At 43.3% G+C, this 21,494-nt stretch overlaps 1 protein-coding gene across 6 annotated transcripts in view; it reads left to right on the top strand.

The window, feature by feature from the left end:
• numbl (NUMB like endocytic adaptor protein) overlaps window positions 1-21,494 on the top strand; it is a 72,595-nt gene that overhangs the window by 43,039 nt on the left and 8,062 nt on the right. For 4 of the 6 annotated variants that reach the window (XM_054793794.1, XM_054793793.1, XM_054793798.1 and 1 more), the window contains exons 2-6: window positions 11,811-11,961; window positions 13,383-13,457; window positions 14,932-15,006; window positions 18,103-18,243; window positions 19,988-20,198. In XM_054793794.1, coding sequence (XP_054649769.1) covers window positions 11,836-11,961; window positions 13,383-13,457; window positions 14,932-15,006; window positions 18,103-18,243; window positions 19,988-20,198 — 628 coding nt within the window. In that variant the 5' untranslated portion in view covers window positions 11,811-11,835. Of the gene's footprint in view, window positions 1-4,079; window positions 4,135-11,810; window positions 11,962-13,382; window positions 13,458-14,931; window positions 15,007-18,102; window positions 18,244-19,987; window positions 20,199-21,494 lie in introns of all 6 variants that reach the window. The other 2 variants (XM_054793796.1, XM_054793795.1) reach the window with 1 other exon arrangement.

The following is a 21,494-nucleotide window of genomic DNA, read 5'->3' as shown; positions in this document are numbered from 1 at the left end:
ATTTATTCGCCTCTTATCACTAGTCATCTTCTGTCTTCCAACATTGCCTTCAGCTCGAGTGGTTAACCTCTTCCCCAGCAGGGCATGCCTCCGCTTCACACTGTCTTGAGTGAAAAACAAACTAATTTCTTTCAAGAGATCACCCAGCTTTGGGAAGTCTTCCACCTTGAACGCCAGGTGAATTGGGAAATCCCGCTCTTTCTCCAGAACTGTCCTTGGTCTGGCAGTATTAGCAGCAGAGGTGGCATATCTGACCAGCAGCCAGATGTGTGATCTCGAACAATCGACGAGAAAAGATCCACCCTCTTCACGCAGCAGCGAATCCGTTCTCACTGCTACACTTGGCAACATTCTCGTAAGTCCTACATCCCCTTGGTCGTGCACATGTTGCATGTAAACGATGAAATCTTGAATGGAGCTCTTCAGTTTTTCAAATTCAGTAGAATAGATTCTCAGCTGCGTAACCTCTGGTTCCATATATTCATGACTGTATAGATCCACAAAGGGAACTACTCCCATGCCTCTAAACTCACAAACCACCAGGCGTCCCCCGTCAAGATGCAGACTCTTTTTCCTGAACACCGCCATTTTTTTTCGAACAATCACTCATAGTTTGACTCAAACACCCCTCGTTATATAAGACATCTCACACATTTCCACACCCCCAACACGTTCGCCACGCCCATCAACGCCCTTTAAGATATTACTCACGTTCTAAAGTAAATAACAAAGTCACGCCTCCTTCCTTTACCCCCACCTCCTCAGCCCATGACCTTTATCGGCCGGTTGGGGGGAGTGTTCTAGATGTAGGAGGGAGTGGCCTAGATGGGTCATTTGTACTTTGCTATTGAAGAAACAAGGCTGGTGGATGGACGGCTGACAGGTAATCATGATATTTTTTAAGAAAATATAATTTTTAACAAAATAGCTGTAGTACAAAGACTGGCATCTAAGGTTGTAATGTTTTGACTGTTTTAGCAGTATTATTTCTATTGTTTCAATGAGAATGTGGAAAAAAAGTGTTTTCAGTGTTTTGACTGTTGTTTTGATCAGTGTTTTGACTGTCTTTGCAAATGGCGGATTTAAATGGTTTGAATGGGGACGTGTGAGCTAAGGTTGTAATGTTTTGACTGTTTTAGCAGTATTATTTCTATTGTTTCAATGAGAATGTGGAAAAAAAGTCTTTTCAGTGTTTTGACTGTCTTTGCAATTGGCTGATTGAAATGGTTTGAATGGGGACGTGTGAGCTCAGGATGCAATGTTTTGACTGTTTTAGCAGTATTACTTGTATTGTTTCAATGAGAAAACTCCATGTTTGAGACACAACCTGACACACAGACAGGCCGGCGGGGGCGGTATTGGGGGCCCCAGTCACACATGCTGAGACACACCCAGATAAGGCCGGAGGATGTCTTGGGGGTGGTGGGGGTGGAGGGGGGGTCGTTAGGAAAGGAGGGGTATGGGAATGGGGGCTTCCCCCACATGCAGCCGGAAGAAAACACAGTCACGTGGGAATGATTTTATGATTGTTTGTTTGTTTTATGACTTCCGCATGTCCGCTTCCTGATGCTTTGACCCCTGACACATAGGTGTGAAAACGCTTTGATGTTTTATGGCTTCCAGATGTCCGTTTATGACTTCCGCATGTCCGCTTCCTGATGCTTTGATCCCTAACACATAGGTGTGAAAACGCTTTGATGTTTTATGGCTTCCAGATGTCCGTTTATGACTTCCGCATGTCCGCTTCCTGATGCTTTGATGTTTTATTATTTTATTGTTTTATTGTTTTATTGGTATGCCATAAACTTTTATTGATCCCTGACACATAGGTGTGAAAACACTTTGATGTTTTATTGTTTTATTGGCCCGTCATAAACTTTATTGTTTTATTGCCCTGTCATAAACATGTCACGTAGGTGTGAAAACGCTTTGATCTTCGTCACATAGGTGTGAAAACGCTTTGATGTTGGGGGGTGGGGGTTGGGGCGAGGGGCATGTCATAAACTTTTATGACAGGGGGTCATAAATCAATCAAGACATGTCATAAATACCTTTTTGACACAAAGTGGATTTTATTACTCTCTTTGGTGTTTCCTGTTTCTGATTGCGCAAAGTAGAAGTTATCAAAATAGTTATGCAATAATATTTGGATAGTAAAGATGGCATTTGTTGTTTTTCGGGCCACAAACGCGCTGGGACTGAATCAGACTCCCCTATGTCGCAGTTGCATGTTAAAGCTCTCGTGCGTTTCTCTGAGCTACTCTCATACATTCAGTAGATTTCCTCTGTTGTGCATTGATCGCACTTGGCTGATGTGTTATATATGTGTTATCATCGTCATGGCAACCACATCATGCGCGCCTCTTCCACAGTGATGCAGCATTTTGGTGACATTTTGCCACACTCCCTCAATGCAACGCATCTTTAGTCACACGGGGACGATGCAAAGCTTATTATGTAAGATGACCACCTCCTAATGGAATTAGGGGAGCTTTCTGTAATGCTTCACCACACCCAGCAACTCCTCTGAAACATTATAGTGGAGTCACTGGAGAAGGACACAGGGTTTGTGTGTCTGTGTGTGCGCACTTGTGGATATTTGTGTGTGGAGTGAGCGAGGGGGGGAACGACAGCGACAGCAGTCACAGCGGGTGCCAGGCTGATGGTTGGGCACATGGCTCTGCTTCAGCTGTCAATGCCCATCAATCAGCAAACCCCACCCACACACACATCTTACTGTACGCCACTCTCCTGATCTCTTTGTGTTGGTACTGGAGCGCAATTGGGGATTGTGACTGAGTGATTTGTGGGATTGTGCAGCAATAATATTGACCTGGAAACGTCTAGTGTGACACAGCTGTCTGGTTCTTTCAGAGAGACTGGCGATTAGAGAGTACTTTTTGTCTTATGGTTTTGTTTCGGGGACACTGCCCTACTTAAAACGGAATTATATGATAGGATGTTATTCAATTTTCAGCATAAGCACATCAGATATGAGGTCTTCAGCTATACTTACAATTCAGATCAGGACTAAACACTCTGACGTGCTGTCCATTCACTATATTGTATTTGGTTAAATGAGGTTCTGTTTGTGTCGTATCAGGTGTGTGTTGTCTCCTTTTGCTCTGCCAGACTGACAGAACGCACTCGAGTGTAAAGCTAAAGCTAGCCGGAGAAAAGAGCCAGGCAGCAGCCCGCTCTGAGTGCTTATGAGCAGTGAAAAGAGCAAAGCTACTGTAACTGAGGGTGTTAGGATGCCCGCCGATGTCGTGGAAGTTCGGTATGTCCTCACAAACGCTAAAAAGCCCCCTCCTGAAATAAACATGTCGAGGCGGCAACCAAAAAAACTTTGAAACGTGTACTTGTCACCATCAGCTATGGCCAGTGTAAAATGGCTGGATTAGCTTAGTTTAGCGCAGCGTGCTAGTGCGGCCGCGTGTGCGTGCCACTCGGGTTGCGTGGGTTGTGTTTTACGATGCCGGCTGACTTTGTGCAAGTTGTGTGTGAAATAAGGACGACTATCTGACGTAGCAACAGCCAAAATACATTTTCAACACACAGCACACTTCCGGCCTTCAAAATGAGAGCGCCGCACATCCTGTTATTTCACTCAATCAAAGCTTTTTTTCATTTTTGTTTCTCGCTTCTAAAAGAAATCTACCATTAAAAAAAATGGGGTACACTTATACAATCAGCAGGTGGTCAAATATGGCCCCCACTATAAGTTGATCTGATTGTGATTCAGCCTGAACACACGTATGTACACACACACACACACACACACACACACACGCACGCACACACACACACACACACACACACACACACACACACACACACACACGCTGAGCCATTACAAACAGTGCAATAAATAAGGCCGCCCTGTCCTGGTTCAGACTTCAGCCTAAACACAAGTGACCTCGTTTATCTCTACTTCATCATACTTCTTTATTTTGGAACCACACTCGTGCACACGTACACACACCATCTGTTGCCCTGTCTGAACGTGAGTTTGTGTGTGTGTGTGTGTGTGTTTATAAAGATCTCATCCACTCATTATGGACTTGAATGTCTTTCAGATGGAATAAATCATGAAGGGCCAACATTGACATGGCATGCATTCCCATGTTGAGCGTACGTAAACTTCTACTGTATGGGAGTACGGGAGAATGAGAGGGACTTTGCATGAAAGTGCTTTCTTATCCGGGTTACTTGGTGTCAGTTAAAGTCTGCAGGCCTCAGAAAGTGGGTCAGGTTTCTGTGTGTGTGTGTGTGTGTGTGTGTCTGTGTCAGCAAATGAGTGCATGATGTCTTTGCTTTAAGTCTCAGACTCTGAATCACTTCATAGCATCTCCATGATTGAAGCCCTTTATACTCATTATTCATGTTATTCATTATTCATAGCATACTGTATGCTCTCTAGAGCTTCCAGTGTCTAAAACGTACACAAACGCCTTCTGTTATAAATATTGTGACGCTTGCAGAATTTAGTTGCATGTTATACTGTATTGTTTTCGTCATATTTATTTATTTATTTTGCTTTCGGCTTTTCCCCGTCACAAGCAACTCAATAGCATGGATGTTTTTTTACGCTCGATGCCTTTCCTGATGCAACCCTGGCCAGGAATCGAATCCATGCCCTCTGACATGAAAGGCAGACGCGTGTATCATCACACCACCAGGGATTATCATCATAAACTAAAGATGCTCCATATTGGCTTTCTTAGCGATATCCGATATAGCGATACTGTCTCTCATGTCATTACAGGCAGCAGCTCGTCCTGCAGACTAACTCCAGATCACATCCCATGCAATGAATGAACACATTATGCTAACACTGCCAACAAGACAGCTTAGTCTTAATAAATTCACAAATAAGAATCAGGGTAAATAATGCTGGCAACGGTACAATTTGGAAAGCTGTGCGTTTGTATGTGGCACAAACATCCATATAAGCATAAAGGAAAGTGCAAAGTATGAAACTAATAATTAAATAATAACTAACACGTCACGCAAGCACAAAACATCATCGACTGGAGTGTTAAAGGAAGACGCCTTGACTTGCTCCCCTGTTGCTGAATCAGCGCTTTCATTGACCATCCATCCATCTTCTATGCCGCTTATCCTCACTAGCTCACGAGGGTCACGGGTATCGCTTTCATTGTAAATTGCATATTTACAATCCAAAGGCAAAACTTGGGAATAATTCCAGACTGTAGCCATACCGAGCTAGGCAGCTCGTTGCTGTGCGGAGCACGTCATCACTTGCACTTGTTGTCTCGATGTCTCTATGTCATTATTAGCAGAAAAAACGAGATCTCATTTTTATGCCAACGTCGGACGATATTATCGCACATCCCTGGAAAAAAACAAAAAACCTTTTCATTTGACATTCTTTGTGTGAATTCTTTGGAAGATTGTAAGCCATTTGGTTGCATAATCGCACATTTATGGTGCATTTTGTGGACGACAAGGAGTCATGCACACTTGTGAGCAACTGGATTGGATTGTTCCGCCTTTTTGTTTTTGATTATTGTGGAGTTATTTGTGGATTTCTTGTTCGTCTGGAAGACACTGACTGTCGCCCATGTTTGTTGTTCTCTTCAGAGTAGGAAGGAGTGTGCTGTTTCTAAAAGACGGTGCTGTGAGTCGGGAGTGCTCAGTCAGCTGAAAACCCATTCTTGAAACTTCCATTAGAAATAATAAGTATATTTTTGATCATTCTACCTTATGGGATTTGCCAAACTCCCAAATAAAAGTGAGTACAAGTTACAGTATTCAGAGTAATCCATTGTTTATCGCAGTTAATTGGTTCTGTGATAAGTGAATTTTTGCAAAGTGGGATTCCTTATGTCTAAACGGAATATTTTTGTAGATAGAGCATAGAAACCCTGTTTTTGACCATCTGGTAACATTATAAGAGCCCTCTAGACATGAACTACACTCCTATAGTCACTCTTACAGTCATATTACCCAAAATAGACATAATAAGAGTAGATAAGCTATTTAAGACACGTGTTCATGTGTGTTGCTATAAAGGTGTTCCCTAGCGGAGCTGAGCTGAGCTCCGGGCCGACAGGAAGTGACGTCGGGGGTTCAGAGGTGAGTTGTAGCTTGCCGTTGGTTACTGCAGCAACACTAGCGCGTGTTTCTGTTCGTTGTGAGATAATTCAAACCTGCAATAAAAGCCTGTTGTTCCGGTGATTAAGTCTGGCGTTCGCGTGTCTCACCGAACATTACAGTAACATTACTGACACCTAGTGACCAGTGAAGAATACCACATACCATCGACGTCTTTCAATGTGTCTTCTGAATGCCTTATGTTTGTATCATAATTAAGCCATTTTTATGCTTGCACATGCTTAGTTTAAGCAAGAAATCTGTAGTATTTGCTTCAACATGCTAAGAGTAGGCTGTATGTAACCAGGAAACAACATGATTTATTAATATATCTTGACAACCTGTGATAGAGTGAAGCTGCGAAATGCAGACAGTGAAGTGGCGAGGGACGACTGTATGTCGAAAATATTAGCAAAAGAGTTAACCGTATTTTAAAACGTTCATAAAGGCTATTAGTGTTCCTCTGTAAGCTTCACGTGACTTATCTTACGTGGAGAAAAAACTGGTGTCACACATCATGAGGGTTGTGTACGCAGTTTGTTTGGCTGCATCCAAGATGTCCTAAACGTTCTTTGGCGTTCAACTGGAATGCAAAATTCATGAAGCTTTGTTAGTATTTGTCTTCAGTCTTGCAAAGTAGTCAAAGAGCAACTTCTGCCAGACGGGTGTAAAATGACTTTTGTACTATTTTGCGTACACCGAAACCATGAGAATATGTTTTTATTCTGGGTTAGTGCACTTGTGCACATGCACGCGTCGCCTCCTCCCCACTTCTCATATGAGGTGTGTTTAACTGCCATCTGGTTTCCAAGAAGTTGGTGGGAGGAGTGTGTGCCATGTAGCCAAAAGTTTGGAGCCGCTGTTGAACAGAAAACATCTGGATGAGGGATGGACAAATGCAGAGTGTGTGTGTGTGTGTGTGTGTGTGTGTGTGAGAGAGAGAGAGTTCCAGGCAAATATTATAGAATCACATCTGGCGACCCCGAAACACAGCTGGGAACTCGTGAGGTCATGCTGCCTTAAGACAGAAGAAAAGCACACATGTACACATACACAGGTACCATGCTTGAAAGCACAACGACATAGAATGGCCATTGTTAGTGTAGTGGTTCACATAGCCAGCTTCTTCACAGTCCCGCCCTTCAGATTCGCCTGGGAATTCAGTCTGAAGACACCTTCTGCGTCCCGCGCATATTTCACTCATAAAAAGCAGTACTACACCAGAAAAAAGAGCTACTAGCGATGACAAGTGCTTCGTCAGGATGAAGACACTTCAAATTGTACAAAATATGTAAAGATTGGAGTCATGTGAAGCGATGTATTGCAGATGTTTGCAAAGAAAACGGCTCATTTTGTTCCTCTGGCACCGGTACACCTGAGTGTGTAGTCTGCTCTGAAGCGCCAATGATGATGGTCTTCATTTGGACCTTTCATTTATTTATGCTTCCCATCCTCTGCTGGCAGCCCACGTCTTTTGACTCGGCTTCAAGTAAGCCATGCATATGGTTCTTGTTGACAGGGTGAGGTCACAGCTATGGAAGGCGTTTACAAGTTGCATGCTAATGTCTCCACCCTGATGGGTCTCCAGTGACTCAGTTAAAGGCTGTTTACTACGCCGTTGCTCCTTATTTCACAACTTGAGGCTCAGAAAGAGGAATGCAGCTTGGTGTTAGGGAGTCTCATTTGGCATTTTTACACATAAAATAGCTAGATTTAAGAGAGTTAGGTAACCTCAGGTCCACTAAAATAAATACAGTTTTGAGTAATTGTGCTCCCTTGGTCCCAGCAGTTCACGAGTCTATTTGACCCTTTTAGGCTACCGTACTTCTTCATGGTGACTTGCAATACCAAAGTTAGACAAACTGAGACCCCTAAAAAACACTCCTACAAGACATGGGCCTTATAATTGATGAGAGGAGTTGATTAGTCATGTCTTGAATTTGAATGATTCCGGTTCCGATTCCTTGTTTCGATTCGGGTTTCTAACGATTCTCGATTCCGATGCTTTCAAGAGGTTTGAATGAGGGCACGAACCAGACTTCTTGATTTCTTTGATCATCGGAACTTGATCAACTTTACTAAGAACTGATGACAGATCGATTTGCACAGGAGTACACTTTCACACAAGATGTCTGTGTAGGCTGTCAGTCGTACAGGAGTTGTCCAACGAGGGAAAGGCTTCTTGAGACGTCATCTGTACTTCTGTGAGGAAGGTGTCGGGCGTTTCGCTCCTCATCCGAAGAGCTTCGTCAGCCCTCCTCCCAGGCTTAGTGTAAGGAACCAATAGGAGGAGGGCGTTGGTACACCAATTCCGCCCACTCTTACTGTATTTAAGGCCTAGGCTACCAGCACTTGTTAGTTCGCTGACGAAGCTCTTCGGACAAAGAGCGAAACGACCGACACCTTCTTCACAGAAGTACAGATGACGTCTCAAGAAGCCTTTCCCTCGTTTCACACGAGATGTTCACTTTTAAAAAGCTCAGGAAAAAAACACTTCCACATATGGTGTTGTTTATGTGTGAGTGAGTGTGTGATGCTGCAGGCACTTAAACATGCACTAACCTGGGCGCAGAATATCAAACAACTTGTGAAAAGGTTTGTCTATGAGCTAGGAGTCTTGTGCTACCGTACAGGTGCTGCTCAGTCAATTACAATATGACCAAAAAGTTGATTTATTTCAGTAATTTCATTCAAAAAGTGAAACTTTTATATTATATACATTCATTACACACAGACTGATATATTTCAAATGTTGATTTCTTTTAATTTTGATGATTATAACTGAAAACTAATGAAAGTCCCGAATTCAATAATATAGTCGGAAATAAATCGGAAGTATAGTATAGGAAATAGTATAGGACATTTTACGCTGGACCTCAAGCAACGTGGATTCTGTGCCTCTCCTCGCTTCCTCCAGAAAAATACATTTTATGGAGGATAATTATACTTTTACATGCAGAAATGCAAAATGCAAAATAATTATAAATGACAATTATAATTCACAATCATCAATATAAATGGAAATTGTTGATCAAAGATCAACTTCAATAGTGTTTCTCACCTTATTTGACAAATTGCTGGCACTTACAACTTTCTTTGGCCCCATGGCAGGTTATTTTGCAGTCACATTCAATAAAAAAAATGCACGGACAGTGTGCCAGCAACGTGTAGCGTGCTTTGTTTGAGCTCTCGATTTCACGGAATGATACAGCACAGGGCAAACATTCAATGATATTGAAAAATGTTGTCAAATGTATCGGTATCAGTATTGGTTTTGGCAATCCTGGCCCTGTATTTACTTGGTATCCAATCAATGCCAACACTTTTGCATCTTTTTCATGTCTTTCTCTGGCTTTTTTGTGACATTTGTCTTGAAGTTTCGTGCACAGCAGGTGTCAGTTGCTCAGTCCGCCTCATCCTCTCCTGCCAATATGGGGGAATTCCAGTGGGATCGTGTATTTCCCAGCTTGGACTTAGTTTTTGCTTCTCCCTGTTTTAATATACTCGGTGGTTGGCCCGATTCCCAGAAATGAGTGGCACAAGCTGCAGCATGTGTGCACATTGAGGATGTGTGTGTGTCCGTTCTTGGCATAGAGCACGTCCCACATGCCAGGAATGAGTAATGCCACTCGAGCTGTTTCGTGGCATTGGCATCCCCGTACTCCACATTACACACGTCTGACAGGCATGAAAGACCGTAAATGTGCGCACGCTTCCGGCACGCCAGTCATTACCGCCACTGCAGTGCTGATTATCAGAAGTGATGTGTCTGAGTGTGCATATATGTCCTGTATTAGAGTGCACACCATGCTCCGTGTGTGTAGCAGAGCAAGGTTCCGCTTCTCTTCGGTGCGCAGATTTATGCTTTGCATATGGACGCTATATGCCTGCAGTGTAGGGCCTGTGCAGTTTCACACCCTGTTGTAGCCAGCATGCTGGTTTGTGGGGCAAGAAGAGGGTAAGAAAACAGTCTTTACTCTCATGAACTCAGGATATGAAGAGATCAAAACAGATTGAATAGAGATAAACTCTACTTAAGTGCCTCTTTGCTTATTATTCCTTTCTTTGCCTTTCCATTGTGCTTTTTTTTACACTACTTTGGGGAGGATGTTATGCTTTTACATACTGTATGTATGACACGTTCTCCAAACCTGTAGACATCTTTACAAGGCTCTTCCATAGTTGTAATTGTTACGTTATTGAGGTGTAACGATGATAAAGTCCATCTTGGATAACATTTGGTCTTTTTTGGATTAAATCCTGGCTATTGGGGGGAGGAAGGACACAAAAACCTAACAGGAATATTATGGTTTTATTGTGTGGCTCTGATATGAACTGCATCCTGTAAGGGCCGCATGGGGGCCTAGTGATTAGCATGGCCACACAGTCAGGAGATCTGCGTTTGAATCTCCGCTTGGGCATCTGTGTGTGGAGTTTGCATGTTCTCCCTGTGCATGCGTGGGTTTTCTCCGGGCACTGCAGAGAAAACTCCCACATTCCAAAAATTGGAAACTCAAAATGGTCCACAGGTACGAATGTGAGTGTGAATGCTTGCTTGTCTACATGCGCCCTGCGAACCCTGTCTCTCGCCCCAAGTCTGCTGGGATAGGCTTCAGCATACCCGCAACCCTAGTGAGGGTAAGTGGCATCGAAGATGGATGGGTGGATGCATCCTGTAAAATGATTTGCAGGGAGAGTCTGTTTGCAAATTAGATAATATTGACCAAGTACAGGAACGTTGGAAATCCAATAACAATCATTACTTTTCGTGTCTGCCGCCATCACGCCCGTTGTTTAGCGTGGGAAGCGTCTTGAACACCTTCTGTTTTTGCTTCTAACACACACCAGCTGCAAAGCAAGAAGCTAGGCTGTGCTTCCGGGGACAAAAACGTTAGTTATTGTTTTTTATGTGTCGATATCTAAAAATGATGTGGTGACCAAATCATCACGATTGTTATTACTAACACGAATGTTTTGTGAGTATCTTTAGGTATCTTTTGTGGGTTCACTGTGTGTGGCAGCGAGACACCACACGAACACCACCGCTGTTTTCCATCCATCTTCTATGCCACTTATCCTCATTAGGGTCGCGGGTATGCTGGAGCCTATCCCAGCTGACTTCGGGCGAGAGGCGGGGTACCCCTGGGCCGGTCGCCAGCCAATCGCAGGGCACATACAGACAAATAACCATTCACTCTCACATTCACGCCTATGGACAATTTAGAGTAGCCAATTAACCACCTTCCTGTTTTGCCATGTGTTATTTCTTGAATTCAGTAAGGTCTCCTCAACACTGTAACCCAAAATGGAGCCAAAGGAAGTTGCAAGTGCCAGCATTTTGATTTTAAAGAGTGAGAAACACTATTGAATTCACGATTTAACTCATGACAAAACAGGAAAATGGTGTCTGTGTGGTTCCTCGTGTTCCTTGTGTCTTTGGGAGCAGTAAAAAGTAAGTAAGTCTTTAAGTAAGTAAGTCAAAGTAAGTCTTTTATACCACTTTTATTGGATTCTGTACCTAATGAAGTGTCCTGTGAGGCTGCAGAAATGTCAGTGATTTCACAAAATGGGAGAAATGAAATGGTTTGTCTTACTGGCGGTTATTTCCATTCGATTTTTAATTTAGTGGAGACAAAAAACTATAAGCTGTCAATAAACTGTCTCCGTATCTTCCGTATCTGTGCCTGCAGTACCAGGGAGCACGTGACCCCGGAGATGAACAAGCTTCGTCAGAGCCTGAGGAGGAAGAAGCCCACCTATGTGCCGGAGGCCAGCAGACCACACCAGTGGCAGGCGGACGAGGAGGCTGTACGCAAGGGCAAATGTAACTTCTCTGTACGGGTAAGCGTCTGCAAGCCGCCGTTTCATATCATTTCATACGACTGTTTAAGCCAATCATCACAAAATAAAATCCAATGGTATAGTGATGCAGGAATATTAAATAGAAGTTCAAAACAACTAGTCAGACCTTCATGACGTGGCTGGTAGATATTGTGTAGACTGTATTGAAGCTTCTGATGATTCTACTTGCAGGGCTGACCATTAGAAACAAAAAAGAATAATTTTCCTAATGAGAAACAGGCAGTCATTGCCTTCCATGGCACTTATCACTGAGATCCAAAATGAGCTGGACAGACAATGACACTTATTGAGTTATGGATCGTGGACACAGGAGGAAATGACTGTGTGGGAACATGGAAATGGGGTGGGGGGACTCAAGGAGAAAGAAGATGCGAGAGAATGATACCATGGGAGCAAAAAGGGAGACTTGGGCTACATTTACATTGCAAGTCGTAATGCCCAAATCAGATTTAGTGCCTCTGCAGTGTAACCTCCAAAGTTGAACACCCTTAAATTGGTACAGTTTGGAATCTATCTATCTCTTCTGTGGATTACAGCTGCAATACGCACATTGAAGTGTGTGATGACATTGACGCACATCTCGGATGTTGGTCTTCAGGGCCTCAATGGTCTGTGGGTTGTTGCAGTACACGCTCTCCTTCAGGTATCCCCACAGAATGTGTGGCAATGTCATCACAAACTTCAATGTGCGTATTGCAGCTGTAATCCACAGAAGAGGAGCGTGGATTGAACATGTGATCAATTATTCAACTGTGTAGAAAGCAAGAGACAAAGTGGGAAACCTTTGGTATCAAATGTTAATTGGATGTTTCTGTTACAAATCTGTAAATACTATTTTTCATTAAGTTCTCATTTTCAAAAAGTTGTGTATGATTAAAAAGTGGTAACTTTTTATTGGCCCACCCTGTAGTTACCCTGTAGTCTGATGTCACAGGTGAGACAATCAGCTCTAAACATCCTCCTCATTGCTTTCAACCGCGTCCCTTGACGTCCTTCCAAAATACAGTAGATCCCCACCTATTCACAGATCCAAAGAGGTTTGATGGCGCTATCTGTGGTGGGAAAAGTGCACTGCAGCAATTAATCCAACAGAGGGCTCTGTGTCACTTTAATCCACTCAACACTTTCCAGCAGGAAGATGCTATGACAAGAAGTGATCATGTGTAACTGCACAATACTGCATACCAGATGCCTGTAATTGTTTCTTAATGTGTAAATTATAGGAATAAGCATGTTCCAGGGTTTAGAGTTTGAAAAGTAGGCATTTTAAGGGCTGCTTTTTATGAGCACGTGCGTTATTTTTTGCCATTTGCAGGGATCGTGTCTCAAGCATGCCTCAAACAGGGAGTGATGTCAGTCAAATGTATGTCTTAAAATAAACACGCCCCTTTGCTCTGCAGTACCTGGGCTTGGTGGAGGTGGAGGAGTCGAGAGGCATGCATGTGTGTGAGGAGGCAGTGAAGAAGCTTAAAGTTGTGAGTATCCCACAATGCAGACATACACGCCACAGTGTTTGGTCCACCGCACAAAGACATCTAATAACACAATTCAGACTTCACGAAGATAATGCTCACTTCATACTACGACGGAGTATTAGTGCCACATTACAAAAATAATAATAAACTGAGATTTTGAGAATAAAGTCATCAATTTACAAGCAAAAAAAGTCATACATTTACGAGAATAAAGTCCTAAATTTACGATAAAAAAGTCGTAAATTTACGAAATTTACAACAGCCCTTCTCACTTCCGCCTTCCTTACGCCGCTCCCTCCACACGCCCAAGGCCAAAGGTCACACTTTTCATAGCTGTCTCAGGCAATGCCTGTGACATAAAGTTACGAGTTTTTTTCTCGTAAATTTACGACTTTATCTCAGATTGTTTTAATACTTCCGTCATAACGGGCGTTGCCTGAGACGGCTTTGAAAAGAGGGACTTGTGTGACCTTTGGCCTTGGGAAAAGGTAATATTCTAACTTTTTTTCTCGCAAATTTACGACTTGTTTTCTCGTAAACTTACAACTTTATTCTTGTAAATTTACGACTTTTTTCTTGTAAATCTTCAACTTTTTTTCTGGTAAATTCGTGACGTTATTCTCGTGTGGCCCTAATACGTATCATACCTTTCTGACTTTGTCAATTTAACCTGAATTGCTGTTACTGGTCTGGTATTAGATCTGCAGTTGTACCTAATGTTGTGGCCAGTGGTACACTGCGACTCTGCTGCAGTGCAGTGTTGTACTCTACTGCACCTTATCAACTCACACTCAGACATTCAATACTCTGCAATTACCTTTGCTTGTTGTCTTTTTTCTGACAGTTTCACCATGCAACTCCCAACAGAGCAGAAAATAAGATCAGGGAGCGTCGCGTAGTGTCGGGGGGGGAGTTCTAATCAGATTCAGATGATGTACAAACAACAGATATGGATTGTTTTGTTGTTGTGCTCTGTGGCCCCAGCCATGTGTGTTTGTGCTGACAAGCAACTAGGATGCATTACTGTGTGAAGTCCCTCTCTGTCAACCATTTTATGTAGTTGACTGCAAAAAAAACCCCTGTCCTCTCATTAAATCCCTGTTCCACCTCCTCATTTGCCTCCCCTCTTCCATTTCTGCTTCCTTCTGCCCTCTGCTCTTCCTCTCAATGGGATTATGTAATAACTGGGACTCTGCAATGGTGCACGCTGGTACAAAGACTGTTATTTTTGTTTCCCAGACTCATTTTTATTTAAGTGCATTTCACAGACCAACCGGGTTGAGTTGGTTCACGTGTGTTAAAAGTTCCATTTGGTACTTTCCCTTTGAGGCAGGTGACTTTACATTCTAATATTAGCTTGTTGGTTACATCACCACAAGGATGAAGTCACTAGTCAAGTGAAGTGAGACATGTAACCGTGATGCCGCGATGCTGTGAATGATTCATTCTCTCCCATGTTCTTTTGTCCCCACAGAGCGGGAAGAAGACGGTAAAGGCGGTATTGTGGGTTTCAGCAGATGGACTCAGAGTGGTTGATGATAAAACAAAGGTAAGAAAATATGTTGCCACGCTTAGATCAGTAATCCCCAGCCACTATGCCGCGGAGAATTGTCCAATTGTGCTTAATTGGTCTGAAAATGATGATTTACTTATGCCAAATAATTTACGAGCTGTGTTGTGGAAGGAGTGGCCCATGGTGGCGGGTGGGGTGATGGTATTGGTATTGGCAGGCCCCCTTGCACTGCGCTTTGACTTTCTCGGCTTGCATCATGATGCATCATCCTTCATGATGTCCAGTGGTCAAAGGCTGCCTGCTGAACAGAGCTTGGGAAAAAAAAAATCATATAAATTAGCCGCACTGCTGTGTAAGCTGCAGGATTCAAAGTTTAAGAAAAAAGTAGCTTATACACTGGAAATTACGGTAAGTGTGTATTAAATGAATGAGATGAAACAAACCATAGGTTACGGGTATATGTGTGTGTGTGTGTGTGTTTGTTGCCAGGCGACATACACACTCTGACGTGTGCCATATTGTACAGGAAGCGGGGAATGCACGCAAACCGAGGCAAAACTGTGTGTTTTCTCCCTGTGAACCAGTCATTACCCAGACAGGCAGTGTCTGCAAATGTTATTATTATTATTGTTATTATTATTAGGTTGTGCAGGTGTACCTAATGAAGGTAACTCAATTGAGACATTTCCCCTCATCCCGTGCACGTGTCCTAGTCCTAGTCATGTGATGAAGGTGCTCAGTGCAGAGGGGAGGAGGCGGAGGAGCGCAGACACAAACTTGCACTTGAGGAATGTCTGGCGACTAAGAGGCCTCCCAGGGTGAGTGCAGCTCACTGGGGGCTGTTTTCAAAGCAGATCAGACTAAAGAGCAGCAGGGAATAAAGGAGCCAGTGGGTTCAATGGAGAGGTTCTTTCTTTTCATATTGTCGGCAGGCCACACACATAAACACCCCCCCCCCCCCCCCCACCACCACTTTAAAATATCCACCACACCACGATTTGCCCTCCTTATGCTCTGCAAAAAAAGAGAAATGTTCACCGATGCCGATATGAACCAATGTTTCCTTTCTATGCCAATATCGGCTAATGATGTCGTACATCCCTGCAACAAAGGGATGGTAAACCTGCCAGAATCATGTAATTCCTTCATGAACCAGCAGAAACACAAACACAAATACACTCTACATTAAAACAACTTATCTAAAAAAAACACACAACTGCAGTCGTTTTATGTGGAAAAATGTCAGCGTCTTCATGACCTTTCCTTTTGTTGGTCTCCACCAACGACTAAGTGGTGACACACTCAACTCTGAATAGACGGCACAGCGCATCTGTGCGGGACATGACCTCCATGATGCACACTTAGAAAAGAAAGTTCAAATGCTTTTCTGTGCATAGATGACACGCCAAGAGTCACATCACTGTGCTGTATTCTTCACATGTCCACACACACACACACACACACACACACACACACAAGAATACGTTTATCTTGCATTTGACCCAGCCCTCTTAAATATTACCAGATTAGCATTCATCATTGACAACATGGGCATGTGCGTCCTGATTATATGAGGTGACACACAGAATCAAGCAGATCACATGACCAGTCATCCCTCTGAAAGGAAGACACTCTGCTCTGCCGTTCACCTTGGTACCAGCGGCTCCCTTCATTCACTAATTTGCTGCAGTGAATGGCCTCCTCTTGTCCCTCCTGTCCTCATCCACCCCTCTCTTTGTTTTCGGAAGGAAGAAAGGATGTGTGTGTGTGTGTGTGTGTGTGTGTGTGTGTGTGTGTGTGTGTCCTTTTGTGTCTTTCATGTGCCTCTCAGCTCTTGGTTTGCTTCTCATTTTGTTTTTGAAGAGTGAAAGAGGTGAGCTCGGGGCCCCTAAATATACACGAAGAAAGCGGTGCCCCCCTCCAAGTCTCCTTTGTAGACACTAAGACAGGCTGAATAAGGCTTTCATAGAAGGCAAGGCAAGTGGAGCAAACATCCGAGAGATTTAAGAAGGTCTCGTGTCAATAGTACTGGTATCATTTTCTTTTATTGGGTGCACTGAAAAGTGCTTCTAGGCATGGAAATCAGGGATGGGGCCGATCCAATCCATGATCTGTATTGGGTTCTGATACCAACATAATTCACGTAATGGAAATCTCCAATACAACCTGCGGAGATTTCTGATCTATGAGCCAAGTCCGGGCTGCATTCTGTATTTCTTTCGATTAATCGAGTAATCGGTTAGGCCCTAGACAAGGGGTTAGCAACCCGTCGATCTTTGGGACTTTGCTGGTCACCAGTGCCCGCCCCTCCCAGAGAGTGACCAACAGGCTAGCATTTTGAGCACTGAACACGCCCGTACGCCTTGCAGCTCTCCAGGCACGCAACTCGCAAGCTCCAGCCAGGCGCCCAGTCCCCAAAACCCAACCGGAGGTACCATTACCGCACACACGTTGTCCCGCTCGCCTCGCGCTCACAGGTTGAGCGACAAGGAGAGAGAGAGTGTCAGCTCGCAGCGATGTGCGTGCTCACGCGACAGTAATTATCGCACGTTGTGGCTCTAAGTCAGCCTTTGCTACCTCAAAATGAAGGCACAAATAAAACTCCATAGATGTGCACCTCCAAAAACGCTGCTCATTAGGACTGGCTGTTGTAAAGCAGGCCCTGTCCCCTCTTCGCTCGCCCACGACACTGAGCCAACAAGCCAAACAGATTTGTAGTTTGCCCATAGAGCCGACGCCGACGAAGATCCGCAGAAGTAGGGGTGCCCAAACGTTGCTGCCCAAAGTGTGGGCAGCTACTTTTGCTCATGTTCTTTTGCCGTGGGTCCTTATTAAAGCAAACAGAGCTCTGGTACTGGAATTGTATCGGGATCGGATCGGAAGTGAAAGAAGAATGTACATCGACGCATCCCTAATAGAAATATCATGTCCAGTGTATTCAGAACTCCAATGGCAATGACTCCCAACCCATCTTTTCCAAACAGAGAATTATAATATTCAGGAATGTTCCAAACGTTGCACAGTAGTTGCATTATTAGCAGCTAGAAAGGTCAACACATTCAAATTATTTTTTTTTACATATAGAACCTACTTTAATATATGTGTGAAATCTGTCCTATTTATTCCATCCAGGACCTCATAGTGGACCAGACCATAGAGAAGGTGTCCTTTTGTGCTCCTGATCGAAACTATGACAAGGCTTTCTCCTACATCTGCCGTGACGGGACCACCAGACGATGGATGTGCCACTGCTTCATGGCTCTCAAAGACTCGGTGAGGCGACCTGCTACACTACACTGTTCTACACTAACAAGCCGTGCAGTCAAACCCGATCAAGTCCCGATCCACACGTGTTCCTTGTTACTAAAAAGTGCCCACTTAAGTCGTCGTCGACACATGGTTGACAGCTTATGTCGACATAAGGGGGTCATTTCTATGAAAAATGGGTACTAACCTGGATTCTACCACAGCAACTAACAAAATGCAGCAGTGTGTATTCTCCTTAAGTCACAAGTACATGTGCAAACAATGGCTACTTTCGGTTTCGGTTATGTTTACATCAGTGAGCCACTCCGACTCCAATCCAGTCACTTAATTAAACAAACAAAATACATATTAGCATGGCCTTCCATCCGTACAACAAGGACAAACTCGAATAGACATAACTTTACCAGAGAACTCGCCTTGCCTGTGCTGACTGCGCTGTTGAAGGGGCGCGGCAGTGATAAGTGAAACATGAAAACTAGAGTTGCTCAATAATGGCTTTCTTATCGCTATCCGATATCGTGCAGAAGCTCTGGCGAGTAAAGAACACATTATGCTTCGTGTACTGGATACATTTCACAAAAGAAGACAAATCCCGCCACATGCAACACAAGTTGTAGATAAAGTGCCGAAACGCTGCACGTTGATAGAAGACGCCCAACTCTCCCCTCGCATAACCAGGGCGTTATGTCATGTCGCGCATAACAGGCGGGACTTTAGGCTTAGTTTTCACATCGTTTCTCATTTTGTGCTCTTGTTCTGGTTTTCTGTTGCCTGCAGCGGTCACTGGAAAGTGGGTGCAGTGATACCTGTTTGTTGTTAGTAGCGCTACTCTTTAGGTGGATTTGCATATTTACAGTGCAAAACTTGGAAATAATTCCAGACCGTGGACGTACTGAGCTAGCAAGCTTGTTGCTCTGTGGAGGACGGCACGGTTTGATGAGGTCTCATTTGCTCGCCGATATCATTATCAGCAGAAAAAACGATACTGATTTGATCCAATTTCTCATTATTATGACAATATCGGCTGTTACTTATTAGACATCCCTAATGTAAACACAAGCAGGCGACAACTGGATTCGCCTAAAACAGCATACCTGATAAGAACTCTGAATAAAAGGCCATGCAAGCAGAATCTCTGTCGACCAATCAGCAGACACCGGAGTGTCTGCTGCCTTTCGTAGTCTTAACAGTATAGTCTCGCTTGTATTACTCGACCTGGGAAGATGAATGTAGAAATATTAAGGCAAAAATAGTCAAAGGTAAGCCCATGCCGCAATTTGGCGTGGCAATTCCAACCCTGTCTGGTTTCGTTATCGACTTGGACGGTGAGATGGATTAGTGATGTGTACAGAATGGAGCAAAGCACAAGTGGAGTGAGATAAGACGATTAGACAGAAGCTTCTGTGGAGTCACCCCTCCATCTCATCTGTCTCTCTTTCCTCCACAAACTAGCCTTGCTTTTGTTTTGGGTTTTTTTACCCTTAACTGCACTGTCTTGTCTTTTGTTGCCACGGTGGGACGATTTATTGTGGAACGCAAGAGTGTAGTCACATCGGGCATGCATTCACAACAACGTGAGATCCGATTGGATAATCACACACTTAGCTGATCCTCATTGTGTTGTATTGTGTATAAGTAGTATACACAGTATCAATCAATGTAATGCGACTGGTTGAAGACACTTAAACAGTCAGTCACCACATCTTGGATCGCTTGTAATCCTTTTTGGTTTGTATTCATTTTCTACTAGGGAGAGCGACTGAGCCATGCGGTAGGCTGTGCCTTTGCTGCCTGTTTGGAGAGGAAACAGCGTAGGGAGAAGGAGTGTGGGGTGACGGCATCTTTCGACGCCACTCGGACGTCTTTCGTACGGGAGGGTTCCTTCCGCACTAACTCTTCCTGCAGCCAGCAAGGTAGCACCACCAGTGAACGTGACGACAAAGTGCAGGATAAGAATAAAGGTGAGACTCATAAACCAAACCACTTACAGAGTCAATCAGCTTGTCTGTACACCTGCACAATCACGAGCTGTAAGAAAAAACAAAAGATAATGTTTCGTTATCATTGACACTGTCGTAGAGGTATTAATGGAACAATATTTTAGGGTTTTTATAGTATTTTCGTTTTCTTTCTTACTTTTCTTTTGGTCGCTTGCTGCTGTAACAAGTGAATTTCCCTGCTGTGGGATTAATAAAGTACTACTACTACTACTACTACTACTACATATTATACGACTACTATAAGGGCCACATTGGAAAAAAAATCGGAGATTTCGAGAATAAAGTGGTAAATTTACAAGAATAAAATCTTACACGAAAAAAAGTCATATATTTACAAGATAAAAAATTCATGAGAAAAAAAGACAAAAATTTACGCCTTTTTTCTCGTAAATTTACGCCTTTTTTCTTGTAAATGTACGACTTAGAAAAAAATCTGTACATCTACGAGAAAAAAAAAGTAGTCCAAGGCCAAAGTCCCCCCTTTTCATAGCTGTCTCAGGAAATGCTTGTTACGACGGAGTAACAGTAATAACTTGTAATAAAACAACAATAACGTTGTAAATCTACGAGACAAAACTCGTAACTTTGTTACAGGCATTACCTGAGACAGCTATGAAAAGGGGGGACTTATGTGACCTTTAGCCTTGGGCAAGTGTAGGGGGAAGGTAAGGAAGGTGGAAGTGAGAAGGGCTCCCCATGCTGATCTGTTTGTGCTCAAATGCTTTGTTTTGCTGCCACGTTATAAATAAAAGCTTTCCTGAAGCAAGAGGAAAGTTTCCTTCCTTCCTGAAGAGCTACGTATGCTCTATTTTCCCTCTGACACGTAATATTAAGATTTTATTCTTGTAACTTTGCGTCTTTACTCTCGTAATTTTCTCGTAAATTTGACGTTGTTCCCTGTAAATGTACAACTTTATTCTCGTAATATTATGACCTTTTTTCTCGTAAATGTACGACTTTATTCTCCTAAATTTATGAAATCTCATACGCCGTCGTAGCTCATTAAGAGGATAATGAAAAAGAAGAAAATTATTATTTTTTGCTAAAAAATAAGTTTTCTTTTTAATACTTCTTGGTCCCATTTAATTATTTGTTTTTAAGAACACTGCAGTCGGCATTTCTCCTGTTGCAAGACTCGAAGGTACTTACCTTCGTGAAACAAGAATGGCATAGCGTCCTTTTTGGCCCCAGTGATGCAAACAAACAGGAGCGTGACAAAATATCCAACTCATCAACAACAACTGAGAAATAAATTCG

The sequence above is a fragment of the Dunckerocampus dactyliophorus genome, chromosome 12 (genome assembly GCF_027744805.1).
Source record: "Dunckerocampus dactyliophorus isolate RoL2022-P2 chromosome 12, RoL_Ddac_1.1, whole genome shotgun sequence".
NCBI lineage: Eukaryota > Metazoa > Chordata > Actinopteri > Syngnathiformes > Syngnathidae > Dunckerocampus > Dunckerocampus dactyliophorus.
This window is presented reverse-complemented; position numbering and strand designations above follow the sequence as displayed.